This window comes from Cervus canadensis, chromosome 17, assembly GCF_019320065.1.
Source record: "Cervus canadensis isolate Bull #8, Minnesota chromosome 17, ASM1932006v1, whole genome shotgun sequence".
Taxonomy (NCBI): domain Eukaryota; kingdom Metazoa; phylum Chordata; class Mammalia; order Artiodactyla; family Cervidae; genus Cervus; species Cervus canadensis.
The window spans coordinates 44178768-44204764 of record NC_057402.1 but is presented as its reverse complement, the minus strand read 5'-3'; the positions used below and the strand labels follow the sequence as shown (position 1 = coordinate 44204764).

At 45.8% G+C, this 25997-nt stretch overlaps 1 protein-coding gene across 1 annotated transcript in view; it reads right to left on the bottom strand.

Annotated features, from left to right (window-relative positions):
* Positions 1 to 12473: 12473 nt before the first annotated feature.
* Positions 12474 to 25997, bottom strand: part of EFL1 (elongation factor like GTPase 1) — a 111597-nt gene continuing 98073 nt past the window's right edge. The window contains exons 19-20 of the mRNA XM_043489784.1: positions 21558 to 21742; positions 12474 to 12796 (exon numbers count right to left, since the gene is read on the bottom strand). Of these exons, the coding sequence (XP_043345719.1) occupies positions 12608 to 12796; positions 21558 to 21742 (374 nt within the window). The 3' untranslated portion in view covers positions 12474 to 12607. The remainder of the gene's footprint in view (positions 12797 to 21557; positions 21743 to 25997) is intronic.

The window sequence follows — 25997 nt, the reverse complement described above, 5'->3', positions numbered from 1 at the left end:
ACCCACTTAAGAGACAAGGCACTTTCTCTGGCTCCCGGCCCCAGCGAAGCCGGCCTGAGGTCGGCCAGAGGGGCTGCAGACGGGCGTGTCACCAGGATGCCTGGGAGCTGAGCTGGGGGGTGGACAGAGGACTTGGCTGCGCCAGTGAGATTTTTTTTCCCATCTTGATGGGAATTTTGTGGTTTTCACATTGCCTTGGGATAAAATAGGACCTGGGTTCATCGTCCCCTGAGGAGGTGGCTGCTGAAGTGTCCTGCAGATGACTCTCTCAGGTCTCCAACTTATACTTTGTTCCTTCGGGGGCTCTGGGGGTACAGCTTCCCCTGCCCCCTACCCTTGGATTCCTTGCCTCTACATGAGGGGACATGTGTGTGTGCTCAGTCACTCACTCGTGTCCGACTCTTTGCGGCCCTATGGCTCCTCTGTTCATGGGATTCTCCAGGCAAGAGCACTGGAGTGGGTTGTCATGCTCTCCTCCAGGGGATCTTCCCTACCCGGGGATCAAACCTGAGTCTCTTAGGTCTCCTGCATTGGCAGGAAGGTTCTTTACCCGGCAGGCAGGTTCTTTACCACTAGCACCACCTGGGAAGCCCAAAGCATCTATACTCCAATAAAATTTAAAAAACAAACAAAAAAGGATGGAAGAGACTCCTGGCTCACTGTTCCCTCCTGCCCCATCAGTGCAGATGCTTCTTTGAGGCAAGGCCTGTGCTGGGAGATGGAGGGTGTTCAGCAGAGGCCTGGCCTCTACCCACGAGAGGCCAGGAGCATCTCCAGACATTGCCCAATGTCCTCTGGGGGCCTAAACCATCCTCAGTGGAAAATCCCTGGTTTAGGTCCTAAACAGAGACTTGTTTAAAAAGCCAGGAAAGTTCCAGAACTGTGCATACCAGGTCAACACAGGGAACTCCGGTGATGGGGAAAACTCCTGAGCATGGGGCCTGGCAAAACTGGGAGCTCTAATGTGTCCAGAAGGACGCTTGTCTCCCTCCTGCTTTCCTCTTCCTCTGGCCTGGGCTGGTGAGAAGGAGGTAGACGGAGGGACTGGAGGCAGCCAAGGCCTGACAGCCAACTCAGGAGAAGAAGGGCGGGAATAAAAGGATGAGGGGCCTGAGGGGGCCAGGGAAAAGACACAGGAGGTCAAGGGGAAGTGATCCTCTGGCAGCCCCTGCTGGGTAACCCTGAGAGAGGAGGGCTGAGGACCACGTGAGCGCCTGGCGGAGGAGGAGCCCCTGGGATGGGGCTGAGGGGCCACGTGCTGTCCCGGCTCCCCCCACAGACTCTGTGTAAAGCCTGGACTGTACGACTCCACTGGCCATCTTACCCCCTCCCCCATCCTCTGCAGGGGCTTGATGGTCTTGACCTGTCGGCACGTCAACCACATCCCTCTCTTCCTTCCACACAGGGACTGTGGTGCTAGGCTCACCTGTAAGTGTGTGGTTGTTTATTGTTACTTCTGCTGAGGCTCCTCCAGAGGAGGTCAGCATCCTCAGGATCCAGGAGACCCTTTGCTGCTGGTCCTCCTGCCTCTCCCGGTCCCTTCTGCCACCAAGCCCACCTCCCCACCTCACTGAGAGGTCCAGGCCTCTGGGTCTCAGTCTCTCAGGCCCCTTGGGGCTTCAGTCCTTCCTCCGACCATCTCCAAGCAGCCCAAACTCACCTGTCCTTGTGGCTCCTCACCTGAGTCCTCCAGCCTGCCCCGCTCAGCTCGGCTATGTCCTCTGCCTGCCTCACCCACCTAGGAATTTGCCAATTGATGCTGCTTAAAGGTCACCAAGCCCTTCAGGTCACCAAGCTCTCTGAGCAGCTGCCAGTCTGCCACCAGCCCCTCTTCCATTTTCCATGACCCCATCCTCACTGCTGCCTTCAGGACACCAGAATCATCTCCAGACTCACTTCTCAGGAGGATCTTCCTTCCTCTTTCACTAAAGAGCAAAACCAGATGAAGCAAAGGCCAACAGGGGACTTGCTCTGTTTCAAATATGACCTTCTCTCCAGAATCACAGTTTCCGCCCAGGTCAGACCACTGTCACCTTCTGCCCGAAGCACCATAGTCCTTCCCATCAGACTTCTACAGAGCTGCCAGATGACCACTTGTGAAAACATATGTAAATCAACTCATGTCACCCCATCTAGAATCCTCCAAGATTTTGATTGCCCCTAGGGAAAAGATGAAATTCCTCAAATGGCCTTTTCTGTCTGGCATCACTTCCCTCCAAGTTCTCTCTGCTCTGGCCATGCTGCTTTGTCTAAAGTCTTCCAGACCTACAAATATTCCCCCTGCCACAGGGCCTTTGAACACTGTTGGATCTGGAACATGATTTTCTTACCCATCTTGGCCCCGTTGTTCAGTCGCTCAGTCCTGTCTGACCCTTTGTGACCCCATGGGCTGCAGCACGCCAGTTTCCTCTATCCTTCACCATCTCCTGGAGTTTGCTCAAACTCATGTCCACTGAATCAGTGATGCCATCCAACCATCTCATCCTCTGTTGCCCACATCTCCTCCTGCCCTCAATCTTTCCCAGCATCAGGGGCGGTTCCAGTGAGTTGGCTCGTCACATCAGGTGGCCAAAGGACTGGAGCTTCAGCTTCAGCATCAGTCCTTCCAAGGAATATTCAGGGTTGATTTCCTTTAGGATGGACTGGTTGGATCTCCTTGCAGTCCAAGGGACTCTCAAGAGTCTTCTCCACCACCACAATTCGAAAGCATCAGTTCTTTGGTGGTCAGCCTTCTTTATGGTCCAACTCTCACATCCATACATGACTACTGGAAAAATCACAGTTTTGACTATAAGGACCTTTGTCAGCAAAGTGACATCTCTGCTTTTTAATAACGTTCCTTCCAAGGAGCAAGAGTCTTAATTTCATGGCCAAGATGTGCTCCAAGGTCACTTTCTCAATAGAAGCTTTTTTCTGGTCCCCCAGGAGGTCAGGTTGCTTTGGCTTACATCCCTTCTTTCCAAGCCACTTACCCTAGAGAACTGGAATTTCATCCCCCCCAACTAGGACCACTAATATGTCCAGAGTGCCTGGCTCAGCCTTTGGTATGTGGTTGGGACTCAGTAAATGTTGCTTGTTGGACGAATCTCACCTCCAGTCCTTCGTTCTCAGTGGACTGTGTCCTGATCTCTCTCTTTCCTCCCTCTCTACCCACACCCCACATCAAAGAGTCTACTAGAGGTGAACTCTTTTAACCGCCGTTCCCTTCGCCCCACACCCAGCCCAGCTCGCACGTCAGAAGTGGGCATTTGTGCCTCCACAGCTGCTCTGAGCCGACCACGAGAACACAGGGGGTGGATTCCACAGCTGCTATCGAAAGCCTTTCAGAACGGCTTGAGTCTTTCCGCTGAACACTAGACTGGGTGAATTTCTTGGAAACAATGTGCTTCTTACGAAAGAGATGAAGTTGAATGTTTCTCAGCAGCTTCTTCCTGGTCTGCCAGACTGCGCCTTGCTAGCTGTGCGCTTTCTGGCATTTTCTGGCTCTCATTTCCATCAGGGAAACTGTGCGCCAACACCCCGGGGGGCCGTGTTGAGAGCCAAGGCCCAGGAACTGGAAGGGCTGAGTCTGAGGCTCTGTTGCAACCACTTATTAGCTGTGTGACCTTTTGGGATTTATCCAAGTTCAAGGCACTTTAGATCAACATCTGTCAATGGGGAAATAACTAACATGAACCTGAGTCAGTTGGGAGGCAGGTTTGGGAATATGAGGTCTGCATTCTTTTTTTAAATTTTATATATTTTTTCTTTGGCTGCACCAGGTGTTAGTGGCAGCACATAGGATCTTTAACTGCAGCATCTGGGATCTTTTTTAGTTGGGGCACTGGAATATAGCTCCCTGACCAAGGATCGAACACCGGGCCCCTTGCACTGGGAGCTCAGAGTCTCAGCCACTGGACCACCAGGGAAGTCCCGAGGGCATCTGCTTTCTAAGACCTTAATTTTTGTATGTAAATAATGCTAAGACCCAGAGGGAGGGTGATGAAAGTTCCCTCCATTTAATGAAAGAATGAGTGATCACTGTGTGTGCATGTTTTCCCAGAGCCCATAAGATTTGGAAAATATACCATTTATGGCAAAGCGGAGCGTCTTCAGACCACCATCACAGGAAAACAGAAGCAATCCCACCCCTCTGGCTCTCACCCACCTGCCTTTATATGACCTGTAGCTCTTAAAAAGGAGGCCCCTAGTTTTTTCTTGAAGTTCTCTGAGAGTGTCTCTGAGGTGGGCCCTTGAGCTGTGAACATGTAGCTGTGCTTCCTCGAGCCCCCTGGGTGTTGAGACTGAGTCACGGGCGTTAGTGGGAGAGGTGTCTTTGCTCTCTCCTCAGCTGCCCTTTGGGCCAGGAGGAAGGAAATTGTGCAGTCTTATCTCTCTGGGGGCTCAAAGATTTAGCAAAGCAGCTTTTCCAGTGTTCACCCAAAGCCTGCAATGGGTTTAGGGGGACAAATCTGAAATGCAGATCCTCTGTGAATTCAGAGTTGCTCCTGTCTTCTTTCCTTGCCACTGTCAAGAGCATGTGTGCTAAGATGCTTCAGTTGTGTCTGACTCTTTGAGATCCTATGGACTGTAGCCCACCAGGCTCCTCTGTCCCTGGAATTCTCCAGGCAGGAATACCAGATATGTTCCAGGGCTACTCTCTCAATCCATCCCACCCTCTTCCCCTCTGTTTCTGTTCTGTGTCTGCCTCTCCACTGCTGCCCGGCAAGTAGGTCATCAGTACCATCTTTCTAGATCCCATATACATGTGGTGTGGTGCTGTACTTAGTCACTCAGTCATGTCCGACTCTGCAAGCCCATGGACTGTGGTCCACATATGTGTTAATATATGACATTTGTTTTTCTCTTTCTGACTCACTTCACTTTGCATAGTAGGCTCTAGGTTCATCTACCTTATTAACTGAGTCAAATGTGTTCCTTTTTATGGCTGAGTAACAGTCCATGGGGTCACAAGAGTCAGACACGACTTAGCAACTAAACCACCAACCACCACCAATATTCCATTGTGTATATGTACCACAACTTCCTTATCCATTCATCTGTTGATGGACATCTAGGTTGTCCATTCCCTTCTCTAGGGGATCTTCCAGACGCAGGGATCGAACCTGGCCCTCCCACATTGGCAGGCGGATTCTTTACTGTCTGAGCCACCAAGGAAGCCCTGAGTAGAGCTAGTGACAGCCATCTGAGTGCATCCCAAGCTACAGCTCGGGAGCACCTGTCTGGTCCTATGGAGAACAAGGTGCCAAGGAGCCCATTCACTCAAAACTCCATAAACCCCAGGACACCAGCTGCTGCTGCTGCTAAGTCACTTCAGTCGTGTCCGACTCTGTGTGACCCCACAGACGGCAGCCCACCAGGCTCCGCTGACCCTGGGATTCTCCAGGCAAGAATACTGGCCATTTCCTTCTCCAATGCATGAAAGTGAAAAGTGAAAGGGAAGTCGCTCAGTCGTGTCTGAGTCTTTGCGACCCCATGGACTGCAGCCTACCAGGCTTCTCTGTCCATGGGATTTTCCAGGCAAGAGTACTGGAGTGGGTTGCCATTGCCTTCTCTGCCAGGACACCAGGGCCCACCTCCATGTGGCCTTTCAGATACAACACCACCAAAAGGAAGAGGGAGCTCAGCATGGTAATCCGTCCCGCCTGGATGAAGGCAGCACATCACTTAAGAGATATTAACCTTTCCTAAATCATAACTGAAAAAGACAACATGCACCCCAATGTTCATCACAGCACTATTTACAATAGTAATAGTAATAGTCATGGAAGCAACCTAGATGTCCATCAGCAGATGAATGGATAAGGAAGTTGTGGTACATATACACAATGGAATATTGGTGGTGGTTGGTGGTTTAGTTGCTAAGTCGTGTCTGACTCTTGTGACCCCATGGACTGTTACTCAGCCATAAAAAGGAATACATTTGACTCAGTTCTAATAAGGTGGATGAACCTAGGGCCTATTATGCAAAATGAAGTGAGTCAGAAAGAAGAAAAACAAATGTCATATATTAACACATATATGGACCACGGTTCATGGGGTTGCACAGAGTCAGACATGACTGAGCGGCTAAGCATAGCACCGCACCGCATGTATATGGGATCGAGAAAGATGGTGCTAATGAACTTCTTGCCGGGCAGTGTGGAGAGGCAGACACAGAACAGATTCAGAGGGGAAGAGGGTGGGATGGATGGAGAGAATATCCCTGGAACCCACACATTAACATGTAACATAGACAGCCAGTGGGAATTTGCTGTGTGATGCAGGGAGTTCAGAGCCGGCGCGCTGTGACAATTTAGAAGGGTGGGATGGGGGGGGTGGTGGGAGGGAGTTCACGTGGGAGGGGACATACGTATTCCTGTGGCTGATTCATCCTGCTGTACGGCAGAAACCAACACAATAGTGTAAAGCAGACATCCTCCAGTTAGAAACAATTTTTTTTTTTTTAAATATTAACCTTTCCAGGGAAGGGAGTTACTGCAAGAGAGAAGCCCGGGCAAAGTCTCAGGTTTGAGGGTATTTTTGCCTTCTTTGGAGAAATATCTGACCAGGAAGCACTGCTTTTTCTATATCAAATTCCATCAAATTCCATCTCAAAGGCTAAATTCTATTTATCCTGAAGGGTTGAAGGTGTGGTGGTGGTGGCAATTTTAAAATGTTTCAAAGCCTCTGACAACAGCCAAATGAATTCACCTCTCATTGACATTCTCAAAAGTGCAGTTGTTTTAATAAAGGAAAATATATTTGGAAAGGATAGGCTGTAAAATTAAAAGTGTGTATTTTCAATGATCTCATGTGCTTTGCTGGACAGAAAAATTCCCCTGGCTCTGGTTTTTCTAGCCTCTCTTAAAGATAAAACAAGGGGAATAAACATCCATAACTAGACATCTCATAAGGTCACTTCTTTTTTTCTTTTTTGAATTAGGGCACATAAAAAAGGAAACATCTAAATCTGATGTTCAAACAACCTTTCAGTTTGATCCATTCTTCTCGCCTTGAGTACGTTTTATAAGTGCCCCAAATCTTTGAGCCTGTTCCTCCCTTTCTTTGCTCCTACCAGGTTTGAAAGGCAAATAACTTCTTCCTCCATCAATGTTCTGTCCAGAATGAACACCATATGGATGCTCTTTTTCAAACTGAATTATTTTTGGTTAGTTCTCTCCTTTGACCTTTAGCCTTCCAATCCTAAAATAACAGTGTACACATTTGAAAAGACTTAAGAGTTTCCATATCTACCATGGGGTGGAAGAAAGTTAATTATCCAAATGAGGCCTTGCAAATGTTACTTAAAATTAGACCTAAGAGGTATAGCGCACACTTTTGCTTGCAAATCACGAAGCAGTTAAGAAAATTTTCAAAAAGTGCAAAGTATAGCTTTATTTTCTTTATTATTACTTTTTAATTTATTTAACTATGCTGGGTTTTAGATGCAGCGCAGGGGATTTTTAGTTAAGGCAAGTGGGATCTAGTTCCCTGACCAGGGATCAAACTGGGGCCCCCCGCATTGAGAGTGCAGAACTGGAGCACCAGGATAGTCCCCAAAGTATAATTTTAAATTGGTAATTAAAATCTCTATGGCACTTGTTTTCAAACTTAAGTATGCATCGGAATCACTTGGAGGCCTTGTTAAAACAGCACACTGAGTTCACCTCAGTTTGATAGAGGAAGTCTTAGATGGGGGCCGAGACTTTGCATGTCCCACAAGCTATGACAAACCTAGGCAGCATATTAAAAAGCAGAGACATCACTTTGCTGACAAATGTCCATGTAGTCAAAGCTGTTGTCTTTCTACCAGTCATGTACGGATATGAGAGTTGGATCATAAAGAATGAGTGCCGAAGAATGATGCTTTCAACTTGTGGTGTTGGAGAAGACTCTTGAGAGTCCCTTGGACTGCAAGATCAAACCAATCAATCCTAAAGGCAATCAACCCTGAATATTCATTGGGAGGACTGATGCTGAAGCTGAAGCTCCAATCCTTTGGCCACCTGATGCAAAAAGCCAACTCACTGGAAAAGACCCTGATACTGGGAAAGATTGAGGGCAGGAGGGGAAGTGGGCAACAGAGGATGAGATGGTTGGATGGGATAACCAATTCAACGGACATGAGTTTGAGTAAACTCCAGGAGATGGTGAAGGACAGGGACTGTCTTCAGTCATCCTCATGACTCAAGATCAAGTCTCTGGCTCTCCAGCCCTGGGCCAGGGTTGGCCAGGTTGGGAGGGTCTTGGTCCCTTCACTTCTGCCCTTGCAGGGAGCACTTCTGTATGTCCTGCCCCCTTCCTTTCTTGGAGTCCATGGCATGTGACTCTCTCATGAACTGCAGGACACACAGGCCACAGGCTGGGAAGCCTCCCCAAGGCTCATCCCTGAATTGAGAGAAGATGCTGTCTGTGCCACAGGCTCTGTCTGTGGAAGGGGATCAAAGGAAAGTCTTCTCAAGTTCCATGGTCCAGTTTGTATGTTTAGGTTGACATTCATAATCCTCTGTTTTTAGAATCTGATCTAAATTCTTGGCTTTCATTATTAATTTTATATCCCCCCCACCCCCCCAGTTTCGGAAGTTTCAAGTGCTCTTTGCCTTAAAAAGAAAGGATTACTTGGATTGCTTCATGAGGACACACCTTCTAATTCTTGAATTTACTCGTCTATTTCAGCTGGAGAGCTCTGGGCCTTACTTGTTGTAAGACAAGTTCAGTCGCTCAGTCGTGTCCGACTCTTTGTGACCACATGGACTGTAGCACACCAGACTTCCCTGTCCTTCACCATCTCCCAGAGTTTGCTCAAACTCATGTCCATTGAGTCAGTGATGTCATCCAACCATCCCGAGGGAAGGAATTTTTCTTACCCAGTTTTAAGGGCATGGGTTGACCTAATATCTGAAATCAATTATTTCTCTAAACTCACTGGCCATAAATCTGAGCAATATAGTTAATGATTTTGAATCTAAGACACTGGTAGGTTTACCTAAGTTTGAGGCACAGGATAAAAATACCATAAATATGAAGATCTTCCTCTTGTCCTCTGTTATAGTGAAGATGTGACTTCTGTGGATGAGTTCTCTGACCCTGACACAAATCAGGCTGCAGTCCCTGGAATCCTTTTGTGATGTGCTCAGAGAAGGAGGTGCAGCTGGATGAGATATGGGACCATGGGCCATGCAACGTCTTCCAGGTTCTCTTTTCATTCAGCACATGTGAGGATCCAGTGAGGATCTCTCTCCCTGTCCCCTCGCACCCCAACACTCGCCCCCCCCAATACATCTAGGGTCATAACAGGAGATGGATATTTCTCCTCAAGCCAAGTAGTGCCAGTGGTAAAGAATCTGCCTGCCAATGCAGGAGATGTGGGCTCGATCCCTGGGTCAGGAAGATCCTATGGACAGAGGAGTCTGCAGGCTACAGTCCATGGGGTTGCAAAAAGTCAGACAGACATGATGGAGCGACTGAGCACATCGAAGTCTCACCCACCCACTTGCCGCCCCTTGCCCACCTGTGCCCTGGGGCTGTCTTAGAAAAGGCAAGAGATTGATGTTGCCTGTGTCTGTCCTCTGAGATCTTAGCACCTCAATGCCAAGGATCCTCCAGGAGTGAGGGTCTTGGTTGTGTGGCCCCCCCCACTGCCCCCTGTCTATAAATGACTGCCAGAGACCAAGCCTGATGTAAGAATAGCAACACCCCCATCCCACTTTGGGACAGGTTAAATACTTGGTTCAGGCTTCTCAGGTGGCCCAGTGGTAAAGAACCCACTGGCAAATGCAGGAGATAGGTTCGATCCCTGGGTGGGGAAGATCCCCTGGAGGAGGAAATGGCAACCCACTCTAATATTCTTGCCTGGGAAATCCCATGGACAAAGGAGCCTGGCGGCTACAGTCCCAGGGGCATCACAAGAGTTGGACATGACTGAGCGTCACAGCTTCTTGGCTCACTTTCACTGCATTTCATACGTGCAGGTGAGGGTCTGAGTGTGGCCCAGGGACAAGAAGTAGACACACACCTCAGTGAGCTGTCACACGTGATGGGGCGTCCCTGGCTGGGGCCCCTTCGCCAGTTACACAACACGGCCGGTGACTCACGTGGCGGATCGGCCGCACCCTGTGGCCTGCAGTCACCTCACTGCTTGCTGATACCTCCCCAAACATGGGGAAGGAACAGCGGCCATCTATCAGGCTGACGTGCTCCCCCAACACCAGCCCATCTGGCAGGGCCGGCAGAACGCAGTGAGCGCTCCAGCTCTCTTGGGGTTGTGCCTCTTTTCTATTAAATGCAGCATTTGCTGATAAAGTGGAGAGTCTAAGAATACTTTACATGGTACATCTGGCAGTTTGAATGATGTTATTCACAAATGCTATAAATCGATGTGTTAGCTCTTCCTGTGTTATCCAAGTTTTTAGATAACCAGTATGTAGTGGAACTCTCCTCAATTAATTCAGATTATCAGTATCTGTTCAACTTGGACAGACAGTGAAATATCTAGCTACACTTTCCCCAAAGGCAGGGTCAAACAGACTTAACCAGATTTGCCAGGGCTCTAGTGTTAAGAGTGACCTAGTGTATTAACACAAAACAAAACAAATAAAAAAAACCCTAAACAAAAAAAACATTAAAAGCATTTAGAGTCTGGTCTTATAATTTTATGCATTTTGAAAAAGAATCCTTCTTTAAAGTGGCTATAAAAGGTATTAGGGAAACATAAAAAGTTACAAAATCTATTTTTGACTGGACTCATTTGTCCCTTATATGGGGATCTCCCTGAATGAGGCAACTGAGGAGATTTAGGGAAGACATTTACAATAAAGGCAATAATCTCATCATATAAGATAATACCCTTCAGTAAGGCTAAGAGGAAACAGCCAAGAGAATTACAGAAATTTACTCTTTTTTTTAAAAGAAAAATATCAGTTCAGTTCAGTTCACTCAGTCGTGTCCGACTCTTTGCAGCCCCATGGACTGCAGCACGCCAGGACTCCCTGTCCATCACCAAATCCCAGAGTTTACTCAAACTCATGTCCATCGAGTTGGTGATGCCATCCAACCATCTCATCCTCTGTTGTCCCCTTCTCCTTCAGCCTTCAATCTTTCTCAGCATCAGGGTCTTTTCCAGTGAGTCAGTTCTTCACATCAGGTGGCCAAAGTATTGGAGTTTCAGCTTCAGCATCAGTCTTTCCAATGAATATTCAGGACTGATTTCCTTTAGGACGGACTGGTTGGACCTCCTTGCAGTCCAAGGGACTCTCAAGAGAGTCTTCTCCAACACCACAGTTCAAAAGCATCAGTTCTTCGGTGCTCAGCTTTCTTTATAGTCCAACTCTCACATCCATACATGACTACTGGAAAACCATAGCTTTGACTAGACGGACCGTTGTTGGCAAAGTAATGTCTCTGGTTTTTAATATGCTGTCTAGGTTGGTCACAACTTTTCTTCCAAGGAGCAAGTGTCTTTTAATTTTATGGCTGTAGTCACCATCTGTAGTGATTTTGGAACCCCAAAAAATAAAGTCTGTCACTGTTTCCACTGTTTCCCCATCTATTTGTCATGAACTGATAGGACCAGATGCCATGATCTTAGTTCTCTGAATATTGAGCTTTAAGCCAACTTTTTCACTCTTCTCTTTCACTTCCATCAAGAGGCTCTTTAGTTCTTCTTTGCTTTCTGCCATAAGGGTGGTGTCATCTGCATATCTGAGGTTATTGATATTTCTCCCAGCAATCTTGATTCCAGCTTGTGCTTCATCCAGCCCAGTGTTTCTCATGATGTACTCTGCATATAAGTTAAATAAGCAAGGTGACAATATATAGCCTTGTCATACTCCTTTCCCTATTTGGAACCAGTCTGTTAATTTAATTAACATTTATTTAAATATGAGTGATACAATATATGAAGGAACGTGAAAACAGAAGGTTTAAAGGCCAACAATTGAACATTACATTAAAACTATTGTTTTGATGGACAAATAAACCTTAAGATGAATCAGCTGTAAAAGTGACTTGGTTTAACTAATCTAAAGGTAGCTGGTCTTGCAAGTTTGTGGTCTCTTCAAAGGATGTTAAATGCTGTTAACCAAAGATTACATATAAAATATGTTTAAGTGGAGGATGTAGCTGCAAGTGAGATGCTGACAACAGGCAGAGGTGGGTTGCTCAGTGTAGAGGAGGCAGCCCCCACAGCAGGGTCTGCACACCCTGCCCTCAGCACTGAGCAGACTGCCCTCATCATAGCCTGAGCTTTACTGCCGGGGGCAGATACACACAGTACGGAGGAGGCCCTGGAGGAGGGCATGGCAACCCACTCCAGGATTCGTGCCCAGAGAATCCCATGGACAGAGGAGCCTGGCAGGCCACGGTCCATGGGGTCGCAAAGAGTCAGGCATGACTGAAGCACACACAAAGGGAGAAGGGTCCAGTGCAATGCCTATAGTAACATCTTGCTTTGTAGCAGAATCAATTACAAAAAAATTCTGGAATGCCCTATGTAAAATATTATACCAATCAACTTTATTGAAAGTGAATGCAGAGATGACGCAGCATAAAGAAATTTTCCCAGTATCAAAGCCTGGGTGACCTTTCCTCATTTATTACAAAGGGAAGGATCAGCCAGCAGGGCTGGTTACTTATTCTTGCTGAGGGTTCTCTGCTTTTCTGCGTGCTCCACAATCTTCTCTTCCACATAGAGACCCTTCCGCTTCCGCACTGCGTTCATGTACTTCCGGGCCTGGTTCTCGGAATCGGCCTTTTCCCCAAAGTGCAGGTACTCCTCCTCGGTGGTTGGTACCCAGAAGGGGTCGCTGGGGATGATCTTGTAAAGGAAGGTGACAGAATGTGCTAGATTAGACAACTATACTTTTATTCCCAGTGCCGATTCATACAGTCTTAGCTTAAGAAACGAATGCTAAGCAATGAAGAGGTAAGCTTGCTAGAAATGGTAATAAACAACCATGAACAAATGGAGGCAGATTCAATGAAACCTGTAATATACACGTTAGTCTTTACTCTTAGAGCCTTTATAGAACACTAAGGAAGTAAGACAACTATGACTTTTGAATAATGTAATAGGAAAATCTCTCCCCTACACTACGATATCCCTGGGTAGAGGTGTTATTTCATTAATTTCGCCTTTGTCCTCAGCACAGATCAACACATGAGTCTGTTCTTGATTATTCCGAATTTTTGCTCCAAAATTCAGTGCAGTATTAGGAGGTCAGTATTGCCAACACGCTGACCACATTCTACAAAATCGGCTTTACCAATAAGGACAGTGAGAGTCTGACTTTCATATGTCTTGTTCTTTTTGTTGTTTTTTTCTTATTTTCCAACTGGGCAGAAAAAGGTGGTATGTCTCAAGTGGTCTCAAATCCCAATACTCTTCTGTTTAAGACACAGAAATGAAAGAAGAATTTATTTTATAATAGTCACTCTTCAATACAACAGTAGGAAATCTCTGTGGACCAGGAAGGGAGAGAAGAGAGCCCACACTGATAAACAGAGGTACAAGCCCCATCCACTTCCCACAGGGAGACAAGACAGGAATGGTCATGAGGGCCAGACTCTTACTGCCCACTGAGAAGGGACGGGCCCAAAGCCACATACCCCAGGCATGTGGGAACCAGAACCAACCAGTCTTCTGGGGAGGTGGAGTAACTGTGTCTGGGGCTGTGGCTAAAAGTGACTAGTAGGTCACGAGAGAAAAGCCATCACCTTCTGAAGATGAGGCTCAGCCCATGCAGAGTCTGCGGTCCTGCACCATCCACACTGGGAAAGGCCCTGACCTGAGCCTCAGCCCTCAGGACGGCAGAGGAGGAGAGAAGCCCCGCGGCAAGTGACCCTGCCAGCGTGACTCTCCGAGGACAAGAGGAAATCTAGCACCACAAAAGACAGGCGCCAGACTCAACAAAAGGAGAACGAACAGTCAGAGAGAGAGAGATAACAAGGCAATCTGAAGACAAAGTTCTAGAGAGTTCATGTAAAAATCCTCCAAGAAATAAAGGAGATGGGTGTGGGGAACAGCAGTCATAAACCAGTAGGCAGTTGTAAAACAGAACTAGACCACACGTCACAGTCTCCTAAGTGTGTAAAAGCACAGACAGTGCCCTCAGGCTGAAGTAGTAGACACGAGGACTCAGGTGTCCTCAAGGTATATGTCCATAGAGTACAAGCAACATCTCCAAGGGTGCCATCAGCAAAGGACTGGCAGGAGGCTGTTCAGTCAGTCACTAAGTCGTGTCCAACTCCTTGTGACCCCATGGACTGCAGCATGCCAGGCTCCTCTCCTCCACTACCTCCCAGAGTTTGCTCAAATTTGTGTCCATTTAGTTGATGATGCCATCCAGCCATCTCACCCTCCACTTCCCCCTTCTCCTGTTTTCAATCTTTCCCTGCATCAGGGTCTTTTCCAATGAGTGGCCTCTTCGCATCAGGTGGCCAGAGTGCTGGAGCTTCAGTATTAGCATCAGTCCTTCCAATGAACACTCAAGATTGACTCCCTTTTAGGACTGGCAAGTTGCTGGGGTCCTGCCCACTCCAGGTCTCATCTGACAAGGCAGCAGAGCAGTGCGAGGGGTGATGCTGCTGATCTGGAAGTCCCCACATGTGAGAGGATGTGGAGTGGCCAAGACGCTGGTAGCAGCCTGGGCGCAGGACAAAGGCAGCTGCAGGTGGGGACTTCCAGAGATCAGTGGCCGCTGGAAAGATTCCTGAGACTGTTTGGTGCCACCATGCTGGCTCTAGCAGCTAGATGGGACCAGACCAGGCAAGCCACTTCCCGGACAAGGCCACTGAGGCTCTAGAGGGCACCATGCTGAAGCTGAGGTCCCCACCCTCTCCCCACAGAAGGCCCTCTCTTTCTTGGAGAGGGGAAGGGGAAGAAGGTCAGGAAATGGACCATTTACTTGGGTGGTCATCCACAAACACTCCTTGTAGGACACTAGTTCTAAGCCAGTCATTAGTGTCCCCCTCTAGCTAGTTGGATGATAAACCCATCATGGAATATAAAGAAGCCACATGTTCTTAGCAGGTCTCAGCGGTAGCAGTGAATACATTTTTGTTGTTGTTCAGTCGCTAAGTCGTGTCCAATTCTTTTTGACCCCGTGTACTGTGGCACGCCAGGCTTCCCTGTCCTTTACTATCTCCTGGAGTTTGCTCAAATTCATGTCCATTGAGTCGGTGATGCCATCCACCTCATCCTCTGCCACTCCCTTCTCCTCCTGCCCTCAATCTTTTCTAGCAGTAAGTGAGGGGCTGGTTGGGAGACAGCGGACTTGGACTGGCCAGTTTAAGACCAGAGAGTCCTTTTTCAAGAATGCAGGACCCAGGAGCTTCAGAAGGGTCCCGTTTCCCCTCGGCACATATTTCTGAGGTTTGCTCAGTTTGCTTCCCGAGACTCTGGGGCTGCTGTCTGTGTTCATCTCCTGCTGCCCAGGGACTCGCCTGACACAGGCCCAGTTGCCTGCACCTCCTCTGTCCTGCACCGGCAGCTGACGTCTTCACCTGCACCCCTCCTGTATCTAGGTTCTTGCCCTGACATGTCGAACAAACTCTCAGGAGAGGGGAGATGGAGTACTCTTTGTCAGGAAGAGGCTAGCCTGGTTCAGCCCCATCTGACTGCAGGAGGGTCATTATGAATTTTCTTTGTGGGTGATAAGAAGGTGACCCTAAAAACAGTACAGGTGATGCTCACAGAAAAGCATCTCTGAGGCAGGAGAGCAGAGCTTGCTATCAGTTTTGAAGAAAAGGTGCTTTCTTCTAATTGGCTCATCCAGAATTCATGTGCCTGTGGGGAGGATATTTTTTGCATCTTCAGAATCTAAAGAGGACTTCATCTTCTAACTCACAGGAAGGAAGGCACCCAAGTGCTAGTTGTTGCCCTGAGCGTTAAAAAAACAACAACAACAACAAAACTAGAAAATAAAAAAGCTTTGGGAGCTCTATTTCAACGTTTTGCCCCGTCCTCCCTATGATCACAGCCGGCAGGAGGGAAACACCATGTCCACATCCCATGCCTGGTGCTGCTGCTATCGCTTCTTCCTTACCCTGCACGGCCTCCAGCGCACCCCCTGGGGGAATCTCAGCATTAACAGGGAGACTCGAGGTTATGCTGACATACATGGAGAACAGCAATGACTGGTAATATTTCTTTCTGTGTCCCTTATTAGCTCCTTTTCTTCCTTTTTTGCAGAAGGGTAAAACATAGAAAGAGAAATTATGAGATTGCTGACTTCAAAGGTTTCCTCGTGGAAAATGCCTGTAATTTTATTTTCTCTATTTTTCTGAAGCACTTTCTCTCAAAAGCTCTTGATTGTAAATTATATGGTGTGGCAGAATACAAATGAAAAACAGTGCCTTGGAGTGAGAAGCCAGATCTCGACAACTGTGTTATTTCTGAACCTAACTATGGGGGGGGGGGGGCGTGGGGGGCGGCGGGAAAAAAACTGAGACAGCCAGAAAATATCAGATCAGTAACATTTAAGTGTAATGGATTTTCAAGACTTTCAAAGATTTGAAGCTTTGGGGAATGGGATCATGACAGGTGGCAAGGGGATGACAGAAGGATGGTACAAAACTGCAGCTAAGTTTTCTTGACTACACTTCCCCTACAGTTGTTTACTGAAGGATTGATTTGTAATAACAAGCTATAACTAAGCCCAAAGCTAGTATTTTAAAAAAACTACTATTAAGTATATAGGATTAACTTTCAATCCCCCACCTCTTTTTTAACATTTTGAGAAAGAAAACTGATGATTTTCATAGCAACAAAAACTGCCTATTCGGTCAAAATTTGCTGTTTTATATTAACTGTTCCTAAATACCTATTCTCTTTTTCTTTGGTAACAGGTATTTCGGGTGGGCATACAGAAGACCGAGGTTCTGGGGGGAGGGGTAGATAGTCACACCTTTTCTATAAAGCCTAAGACAGTAGGTAAAATAGACTGTAGGCCACACGGTCTCTGTCTTAACTAACAGAGTCCACTTGAAAGCAGCCATGTAAGATATGCAAACGAAGGGGTATGGTTATATTTTATTTACCAAAACAAGTAATGGGTCAAAGAGTTTGCTGACTCCTGGTGCTAGTGGCAAAGAAATCACCTGCCAAGGCAGGAGACCCAAGAGATGTGGGTTTAATACCTGTGTGGGGAAGATCCCCTGGAGGAGGAAATGACAACCCACTCTAGTATTCTTGCCTGGAGAATCTCATGGACAGAGGAGCCTGGTGGGCTACAGTCCATGGTGTTGCAAAGAGTCAGACTCAACTGAAGTGACTTAGCATGCATGTATGACCCGGGTAAGACCACACTGCTAGCCTCCTTGTCAGGTGGAGCCTTGCTTGACGTGCTGGATGAGTCGTTTTGGGCAGTGGGATGAAGGGGAGTGACTCGGGCAGCATCCTCTTAAAGGGATAGAGTACGCCCTCTAGCTGTTCCTGGATCTTACTGGCTGGAATGCAGGGGTGATGGGAGGAGGTGGAACAGCCGCTCCAGACCACCAGTGGACAACGAGTGCTGAGAGAGGCAGCCCTGGACTCGAGAGAACCTTCTGCTTTATCTGAGCCACTCTGCTTTGGGATTCTTTCCACAGAGCAGCCTCATCAGTTTCATACACAATGTTATTTGCCAGTTGGGAAAGGATGAGAAGTTCTATAGATTTTTTTAAAAAATATGTGCATTATAGAATCACTTTCAAGGATAAGAGTGACTATAAGGTGATGAAGTATTTTAAACAAATAGAATAAGTGAATTCCAATACAGAACTCTTCCAATGATGGTGCCATTTCAAGAGCTCTGAATATGTGTCTTCCATCTGCATCTACAGAGAATCCCACTGATCACTCAACCTACACTCTCTTTGTTCTGATCAAACATCCTGTCACCCAGTTTTTTGCACCAGAGTTGAGCTAGGTCTTCTTAATGAGATGGACTCGTCATCTCTTAAGACATTCAGAAGCAAAACATCTCTTAAGACATTCAGAAGCACGAGCTCCAAGTTCTGAAGGCTGTTTTCAGTAGTGGTAGCGCAAGTGAAGAAAGTGTTTCATTTCTCAAGGTCATTACTTTGAAGTGGAGTAAGTCTTCTAAGTATCACTTTGCTGCACTGTCCTATAATCACACATCTGGTTGCTAGAACGTTTGGGAGACAATGCTGTTTTTCATTACGAACATCAGTAGTATATTTACCCTGCTCCAATATCTTGCCTCGAGAATCCCATGGACAGAGGGGCCTGGTGGACTTCAGTCCATGGGGTTGCAAAGAGTCAGACACAACTGAGTGACTAATGCTTTCACTTCTTGATAAACATAGTTCTTCAGAAGCTGCCTTTATGAATCCATCCCTTCTATTTCTTACTGGTTTGTGCTCTTATGTAAAAGTTGAGTGCCAAAAACCAAAACCAAAAAGCTAGAAGTCTGGATAAGTGGGAAATTATTGCCCATAAGCATGGGGATTAACAAATAACTTACATATTTTGTGCTACTGTTTTCTACATAATTAAGTCCAGCAATGGTATCTACTCAGACATAAGCCAGTAAAGCCATAGAAACATCATTTAGTTTTGAGACAAAAATGCAAGAAAAATTTCATAGGAAATCATTGTTAAAAGGTAGCTTGTACCAACAACCAAAATATGTAACCTAAATTGGAACAATATTAACTTTAGTTCTATCAAGCACAAAGAATGTAACCTTCTTTTTTTAAGGAGAAGCAGACACAACAGGGTGTTCTGGACTAGCAACTAAATTTACAGATTTAGATGATATAAACTTGCCCAATTAAAATCAAATTTGCCCTGTCCAGGGTTAGTTTTTCTAAAGTGTCACCATTCTTTACTCTTCCAGATTCACTTGACTAGAGAATTCATTTTAAAGAGAAAGCTCTCCCTCAATTATTTCCATTCCCCTGTATTGTCTAAATTTAAGCTGTTCATTTTAAGTGTTCCAGAGAAGGGACCCAGTTGGCTAAAGAAAGTAAAAGAAGTGAGAAGAGCTTAGCAGAGAACCTAAACCACGAGCTTTGTCTAAACTGTTTAAGGAAAAAGTCTGGATTATTTGTTTGAAGTTGAGTTCCTTGTGCTATACAGTAGGTCCTTGTTGGTTATCCATTTTAAATACAGCTGTGCATGCATGTCCATCTCAAACTCCCTGACTATCCCTTACCCCCAGTAACCATAAGTTTGTTCTCTAAGTGTACGTGTTTTGATGAGCCATTTTGTGCCACCACACCTGAAGCCCACAGGAGCCCCGAGTCTCCATAATGGGGACTGTAGAACATGAAACACAGAATAATTTAAAGTTCTCTCTTAATACTTAGGAGTATATCTACCTAAAGAAATGAAAGACCTATATATAGAAAACTATAAAACACTGATGAAAGAAATCAACGAGGACACAAACAGAAGGAGAAATATACCGTGTTCATGGATTGGAAGGATCAATATTGTGAAAATGACTATATTACCCAAAGCAATCTATAGATTCAGTGCAATCCCTATCAAGCTACCAATGGTATTTTTCACAGAACTAGAACAAATAATTTCACAATTTGTATGGAAATACAAAAAACCTTGAATAGCCGAAGCAATCTTGAGAAAGAAGAATGGAACTGGAGCAATCAACCTGCCTGACTTCAGACTATACTACAAAGCCACAGTCATCAAGACAGTATGGCACTGGCACAAAGACAGAAATATAGATCAATGAAACAGAATAGAAAGCCCAGAGATAAATCCACGAACCTATGGACACCTTATCTTCGACAAAGGAGGCAAGGATATACAATGGAAAAAAGACAACCTCCTTAACAAGTGGTGCTGGGAAAACTGGTCAACCACTTGTAAAAGAATGAAACTAGAACACTTTCTAACACCATACACAAAAATAAACTCAAAATGGATTAAAGATCTAAATGTAAGACCAGAAACTATAAAACTCCTAGAGGAGAACATAGGCAAAACACTCTCCGACATAAATCACAGCAAGATCCTCTATGACCCACCTCCCAGAATATTGGAAATAAAAGCAAAACTAAACAAATGGGACCTAATGAAACTTAAAAGCTTTTGCACTACAAAGGAAACTATAAGCAAGGTGATAAGACAGCCCCCAGAATGGGAGAAAATAATAGCAAACGAAGCCACAAAGGATTAATCTCAAAAATATACAAGCAACTCCTGCAGCTCAATTCCAGAAAAATAAATGACCCAATCAAAAAATGGGCCAAAGAACTAAACAGACATTTCTCCAAAGAAGACATACAGATGGCTAACAAACACATGAAAACATGCTCAACATCATTCATTATCAGAGAAACGCAAATCAAAACCACAATGAGGTAGCATTACACGCCAGTCAGGATGGCTGCTATCCAAAAGTATACACACAATAAATGCTGGAGAGGATGTGGAAAAAAGGGAACCCTCTTACACTGTTGGTGGGAATGCAAACTAGTACAGCCACTATGGAGATTAGTGTGGAGATCCCTTAAAAAACTGTAAACAGAACTGCCATATGACCCAGCAATCCCACTCCTGGGCACATACACCAAGGAAACCAGATCTGAAAGAGACACATGCACCCCAATGTTCATCGCAGCACTGTTTATAATAGCCAGGACATGGAAGCAACCTAGATGCCCATCAGCAGACGAATGGATAAGGAAAGCTGTGGTACATATACACAATGGAATATTACTCAGCCATTAAAAAGAATTCATTTGAATCAGTTCTAATGAGATGGATGAATGAAACTGGAGCCCATTATACAGAGTGAAGTAAGCCAGAAAGATAAAGACCCAATACAGTATACTAACGCATATATATGAATTTAAAAAGATGGTAGCAATAACCCTATATGCAAAACAGAAAAAGAGACACAGATGTACAGAACAGATTTTGGGACTCTGTGGGAGAAGGCGAGGGTGGGATGTTCTGAGAGAATAGCATTGAAACAAGTATACTATCAAGGGTGAAACAGATCACCAGCCCAGGTTGGTTGCATGAGACAAGTGCTCAGGGCTGGTGCACTGGGAAGACCCAGAGGGATGGGATGGGGAGGGAGGCGGGAGGGGGGATCGGGATGGGGTACACATGTAAGTCCATGGCTGATTCATGTCAATGTATGGCAAAAATCACTACAATATTGTAAAGTAATTAGCCTCCAACTAATAAAAATAAATGAAAAAAAAAAAAAAGTTCTCTCTTGTAAGAAGCATAACTGTTTGCCTTTAAATGTTACAAGTGCTTTTTCCCCAGAAGAAACATTAAGTTTCATTTTCAAAATATCGGTGGTTTTCTTACCTACAATATATCTTTGGAAGGGAAAAAAGGATTAAACGTTCTGTCTTAAATTTTACATCAAATTAAAAAAAATGAGTGTGTGTGTGTGTATTACAAAGCACATATAATCTCAGGTCTTCCAGTCTGGATGAAAAAATGCCATCTGCTTTGTCCTGTTCATCTGACCAAGCAGGACCAGATAAGACCAACCAGACTGGGAAGTGGTTGGCTCCCAGGGGCGCCCCCTGTGGGAAAGCACAGCCTGAAATGACAAGGAAGGAACTCAGATTTGGCTTCTTACCTCCCAGTGGCTGAACACCAGCTGTGGGCTGGCCAGGCCACTGGTCCTTTTCCGGATCTCATCGGCAAAGCCGAAGCTCTCAGCCACGGGCAGCACGGCCTTGATGATGAACATGTCTGTCCCCTCTTTCATCTCCTCCTGCAGCACTCGTCCTTCTCTCTTTGACAGGACCGCGTAGACCCGACCTGCAAAGCCGCACATCTTTTAAATTCATCGACCGGTTACATGTCTTGAGCTGCACCGAGATGCAACTGTTCCTACACCCTCTTAACCCTCTACTAATGATTAACTTTGGTCCCAGTAATTCTGGCTTACAAAGGCATGGGAAATATCCCAGCATTTATTTAAAAGGATAAGCGTGACAATCACAGAAAAATTAGAAACAAGTAACAAAAGGTGAAATCACCCCAAAGTGCACTACCCAAGACAATCTCCTCCACACAGCAAGGAAAGAGGGAGACCTTTAAAAGGACCCTGGGTACACTGTCACTAGGAGCTGTCGTTGAGTATGAAATCCAATGAGTTAGTGTGACTGGGCTTTATAAATGTTACAAGTATTTTCACAATTACAAGATATTATTAATGTGATGATTATAATTATAATGATGACAAGCTATTTGGGCCTAGTAAGCAAGAAACTGGCACAATGACATTTTTATACTAAAAATTAAAGCCATATATATATGTGTGTGTGTGTGTGTATATATATATATATATAAATGCTTGCTCATATTTAAGCTGATAGTATTTCAGTGGTACAAGAATATGGGTTTTATTCCCCGAAAACTGATTGTGTTTGGAATCTTTAACATCTGGTGAGAATTTTTGGCTTCTGGGCTTCCCGATGGCTCAGTGGTGAAGAACCCCCCTGCCATGGCAGGAGACCTGTGTTCAATCCCTGGGTTGGGAAGATCCCCTGGAGAAGGAAATGGCAACCTACTCCAGTATTCTTGCCTGGGAAATCCCATGAACAGAGGAGCCCAGCAGGCTACAGTCCATGGAGTCATACAGTCAGACATGACTGAGTACACACAAGTTTTAGCGCCATGTCACAGGAATTCTAGCAAATCCTCTTGGTTAACACCTTTATTTCAACTTCAGGCATAATTCTGCCCTCCACGCAGAAGGGAGACAACCTCCCCTCTGACTGGCCTCTGTGTGAGCGCCACTGGGTGCTCCAGATACCCCTCCCATCAGTAAGCAGAACAAATTGCAAAGAGCAGAGATAAACCAAAAATCACAGACAGTGGTGAGGAACTTGCTCAAATGAGGGGATGGATACACAGCCTCCTCCTTCAGCTACCACTTAGACAAATTACTTCTAAGGACACAGTAGTCTACAAACACGTTATCCTGGAGAATTCACATTGCAGTGAAGCAGAGCACAAGTCTCCTGGGACTACGGCATGGAGTCCTGGACTCTGCCATCCTCAACAACAGGGCAGGGAGCTGGCGTGGAGGTCGCCCACCTTGACTGACATTTTACTTTTTAGACTAGAAACTGAGTGCACAGAGCAAAACTGTCTGAGCTGGCAAACTTTTCTCTCTGACTCAGATTTCCCCCTGGTGGTGGTGATGAGGAAGGAGAAAGGAAAACCAATGGCAGGAAACCCATTGTGTCACAAATAAAAACTTAAAAACTCTGATGGGCCTTCGCATCTCCAGGCTTAGCAGAAAAACAAATTAAAAATGGCCACAGTGATGACAGGGACACCTGTGCTCTTTTCTAACCCACTGAACGCTGCCCCCTACCCCCGGCACCGCCCTCCCCATGTGTCCAAAGGGGCTGACACTGGCTTCTTCACCATGTGCTCTGTCTTCAACGGCCAGCTGCCCTGAGCTCTATTAAAACTGCTTCTTCTGAAATTTCAGCCATTTTCATATTCCCCCAGGTGGCACAGTGGTAAAGAACCCCCTGCCATCACAGGAAGATGTGTATTTGACCCCTGTGTTGGGAAGATCACCTGGAGAAGGAAATGGCAACCCACTCCAGTATCCTTTCCTGGGAAATCCCTTGGACAGAGGAGCCTGGCAAGCTGTAGTCCGTGGGGTTGCAGAGAGTTGGACATGACTGACAACTAACACACACATCATCATCATCAACCTAAGTGTCTTTTCCTCAGTCCTTACTCTCTGTGACTTCTCTGCAGTTTCTGCAACTACTGATCAACACTCTGACAAATCTCAACAATCTTAGGGCTACCTTCCTCTGACCCCTGGCCCTCTGACCATCATTCTACTGTCTACGACAATAATTCTTACGGGTACGATTTCTTCCTGAGTATTCTTTGAGGCTCCAAGCTCTTCTCCAAACCACTTTCCTTTCAGAGAGCCCCTTCATTTCTCATTGGTGCAGTTTAAATGATTAACTTTATGTCTGGGATGCTTGGGACTCTATTTCTTAGCCAGGCCTCTCACTTGACCTCCCACATTTACTGAGACTGTGGCCCTCAGGGCATCTCCTTGGTGGAGGGTGTGCTAAGTCACTCTGGTTGTGTCCCACGACCCCATGGGCCTTTAAGCTGCTTGAAGAAAGCATCAACCTTCTCTCCTCCAGTGTTTCTCTGACATGACCTTCCTTTCCTCTGGCATTCTGACCACTTTCCTGTTTGAACTAATACAACTTATTTACATAGCTTTTAGAACACAGTATCTAGAACTGAAAGCAATATTTTAGTTACAGTGTGAAAAGCTCTTGAAAAAAGCAGAACAATTAGTGTCTTTATTAGCGATTCCCCTCTGGGCTGTGCAAGAGTTGCCTGAAAATTCATATGAGGGAAAAAAATTCACTGGAATTAGCCAGCGTGTGAACTAATCATCTTTATTTACTCTGCCACCTCATTCTAATGGAAGTTTTAAGGTGGTTTATGCAAGTATAGCCAAAACAAGGGGGTAGGGCGGGAGAAAGAATGAGTAAACTGGGGCAAATGCACCATGAATAGGTGGGCCAGTGGGGATGAGCCGACTGATTCCGTCCCACTGCGGAGGTTAGAAGCTCTTCCCCTACCTTCACGGGTCACGCCAGCAGGCCTGGATCAATAATTGTAATCGAAACTGAACGTAATTAATCATGCAAATTTGGCCCATTCCATCTTAATTCTGCTAAAACTAAAAAACTGGGACACAGTGATGGATCACTGAACAAAGGAAAACAGTCACAATAAAAAAAAAAAACCTAGATACACTTGGTGCTCATGACAGGTGTGTCCAATCCTTGGGAGCACTCAGGGACCCTCTGTACAGCCGCTGTTCAGCTGGGAAACACATGCAGCCGCATCAACGAGGATTCGTGAGCCTGTGGCCCCTGACTGGAAATACCCTGAGGCCCTCTTGACTGGGCATTTGCTCCATCACCCCAAGTTGTTAGTTCACTCACTCAAAGGAAGCTCACTGTGCGCCCAATGGTATGCAAGGCAGCAGGGGAGAGGCATCCTCCAGGATAGACGCCAGCAACACGAAGGTTAACTGCCTGGACTGGTTGTGATCAGGGCTCCGGTTTTAATGACTACACTATAAATGTCTCAGCCTGTACTCCAGGCCCTTTATGACCTGGCAGGAACCCAACACGCCAGCTCCTGAAACGGCCAGACCCTAGTGCACGGACCCTACGCTCTTAGCCAAGATAAATGGTGCGCTGCCCACAGGACACGTTTGAGGTTTTTCCACTCTGAGCTCAGTTTCTCCAACTCAGAGCACACTCGGCCCAACTTTACAGTCAAATCCTTTCCATTGTCTAAAGCCCATTCAAAAACAACTTGTTCCACGAAGCGCTCTGTGAGATCCTAAACTCAAAATTATCTCTTCACCATTTGGGCCTCACTGGGCCTCATCTGTTCTTTTGTGGCATTATAGATACTTAGGTATCAACACATATTTTCTTCTTCCACACTAGGCAGTAAGATTGGTCTGCAGATTCTACAATCTTTAGAGCTGAAGTCTGGCAATTAAAGTTGACTTTTTTCTTTTCTTTTCTTCTGAATTAGCAAAGGAGGCAGTGGTTCATAGCAATGTTTTCTCTAATAGGAAACAATATGAATTTCCAATGTGGGGATGATGGGAAGTAAACTATAGCATATCAGATTGATAGGATATCATGCAGAGATTAAAATGCACATTATGACTACTAAGTAGCCAAATGGAAGTGTGTTTATAAAGTAAACAATAAATGCAAAAAGCAGAACACCTAGTAGCCTCTAGCATAATACATAACAGCTATGCAAGATGTACTACTGTGTGCAAAGATTGTACAAGAAAATGAAAAACGATGGGTTGATTTCCAAGAAGGAAGATTTTTCTTTCATCTTATGGTTTCTGTTACTGTTGGTGACACTTGTGGTTTAACTTCCACACACACACACACACACACACACACACACAGAGAAATCGGTGGGCACTTCTTATTCCTACTACACTAACTTCTCTTCCTTTTGTCATAGAACA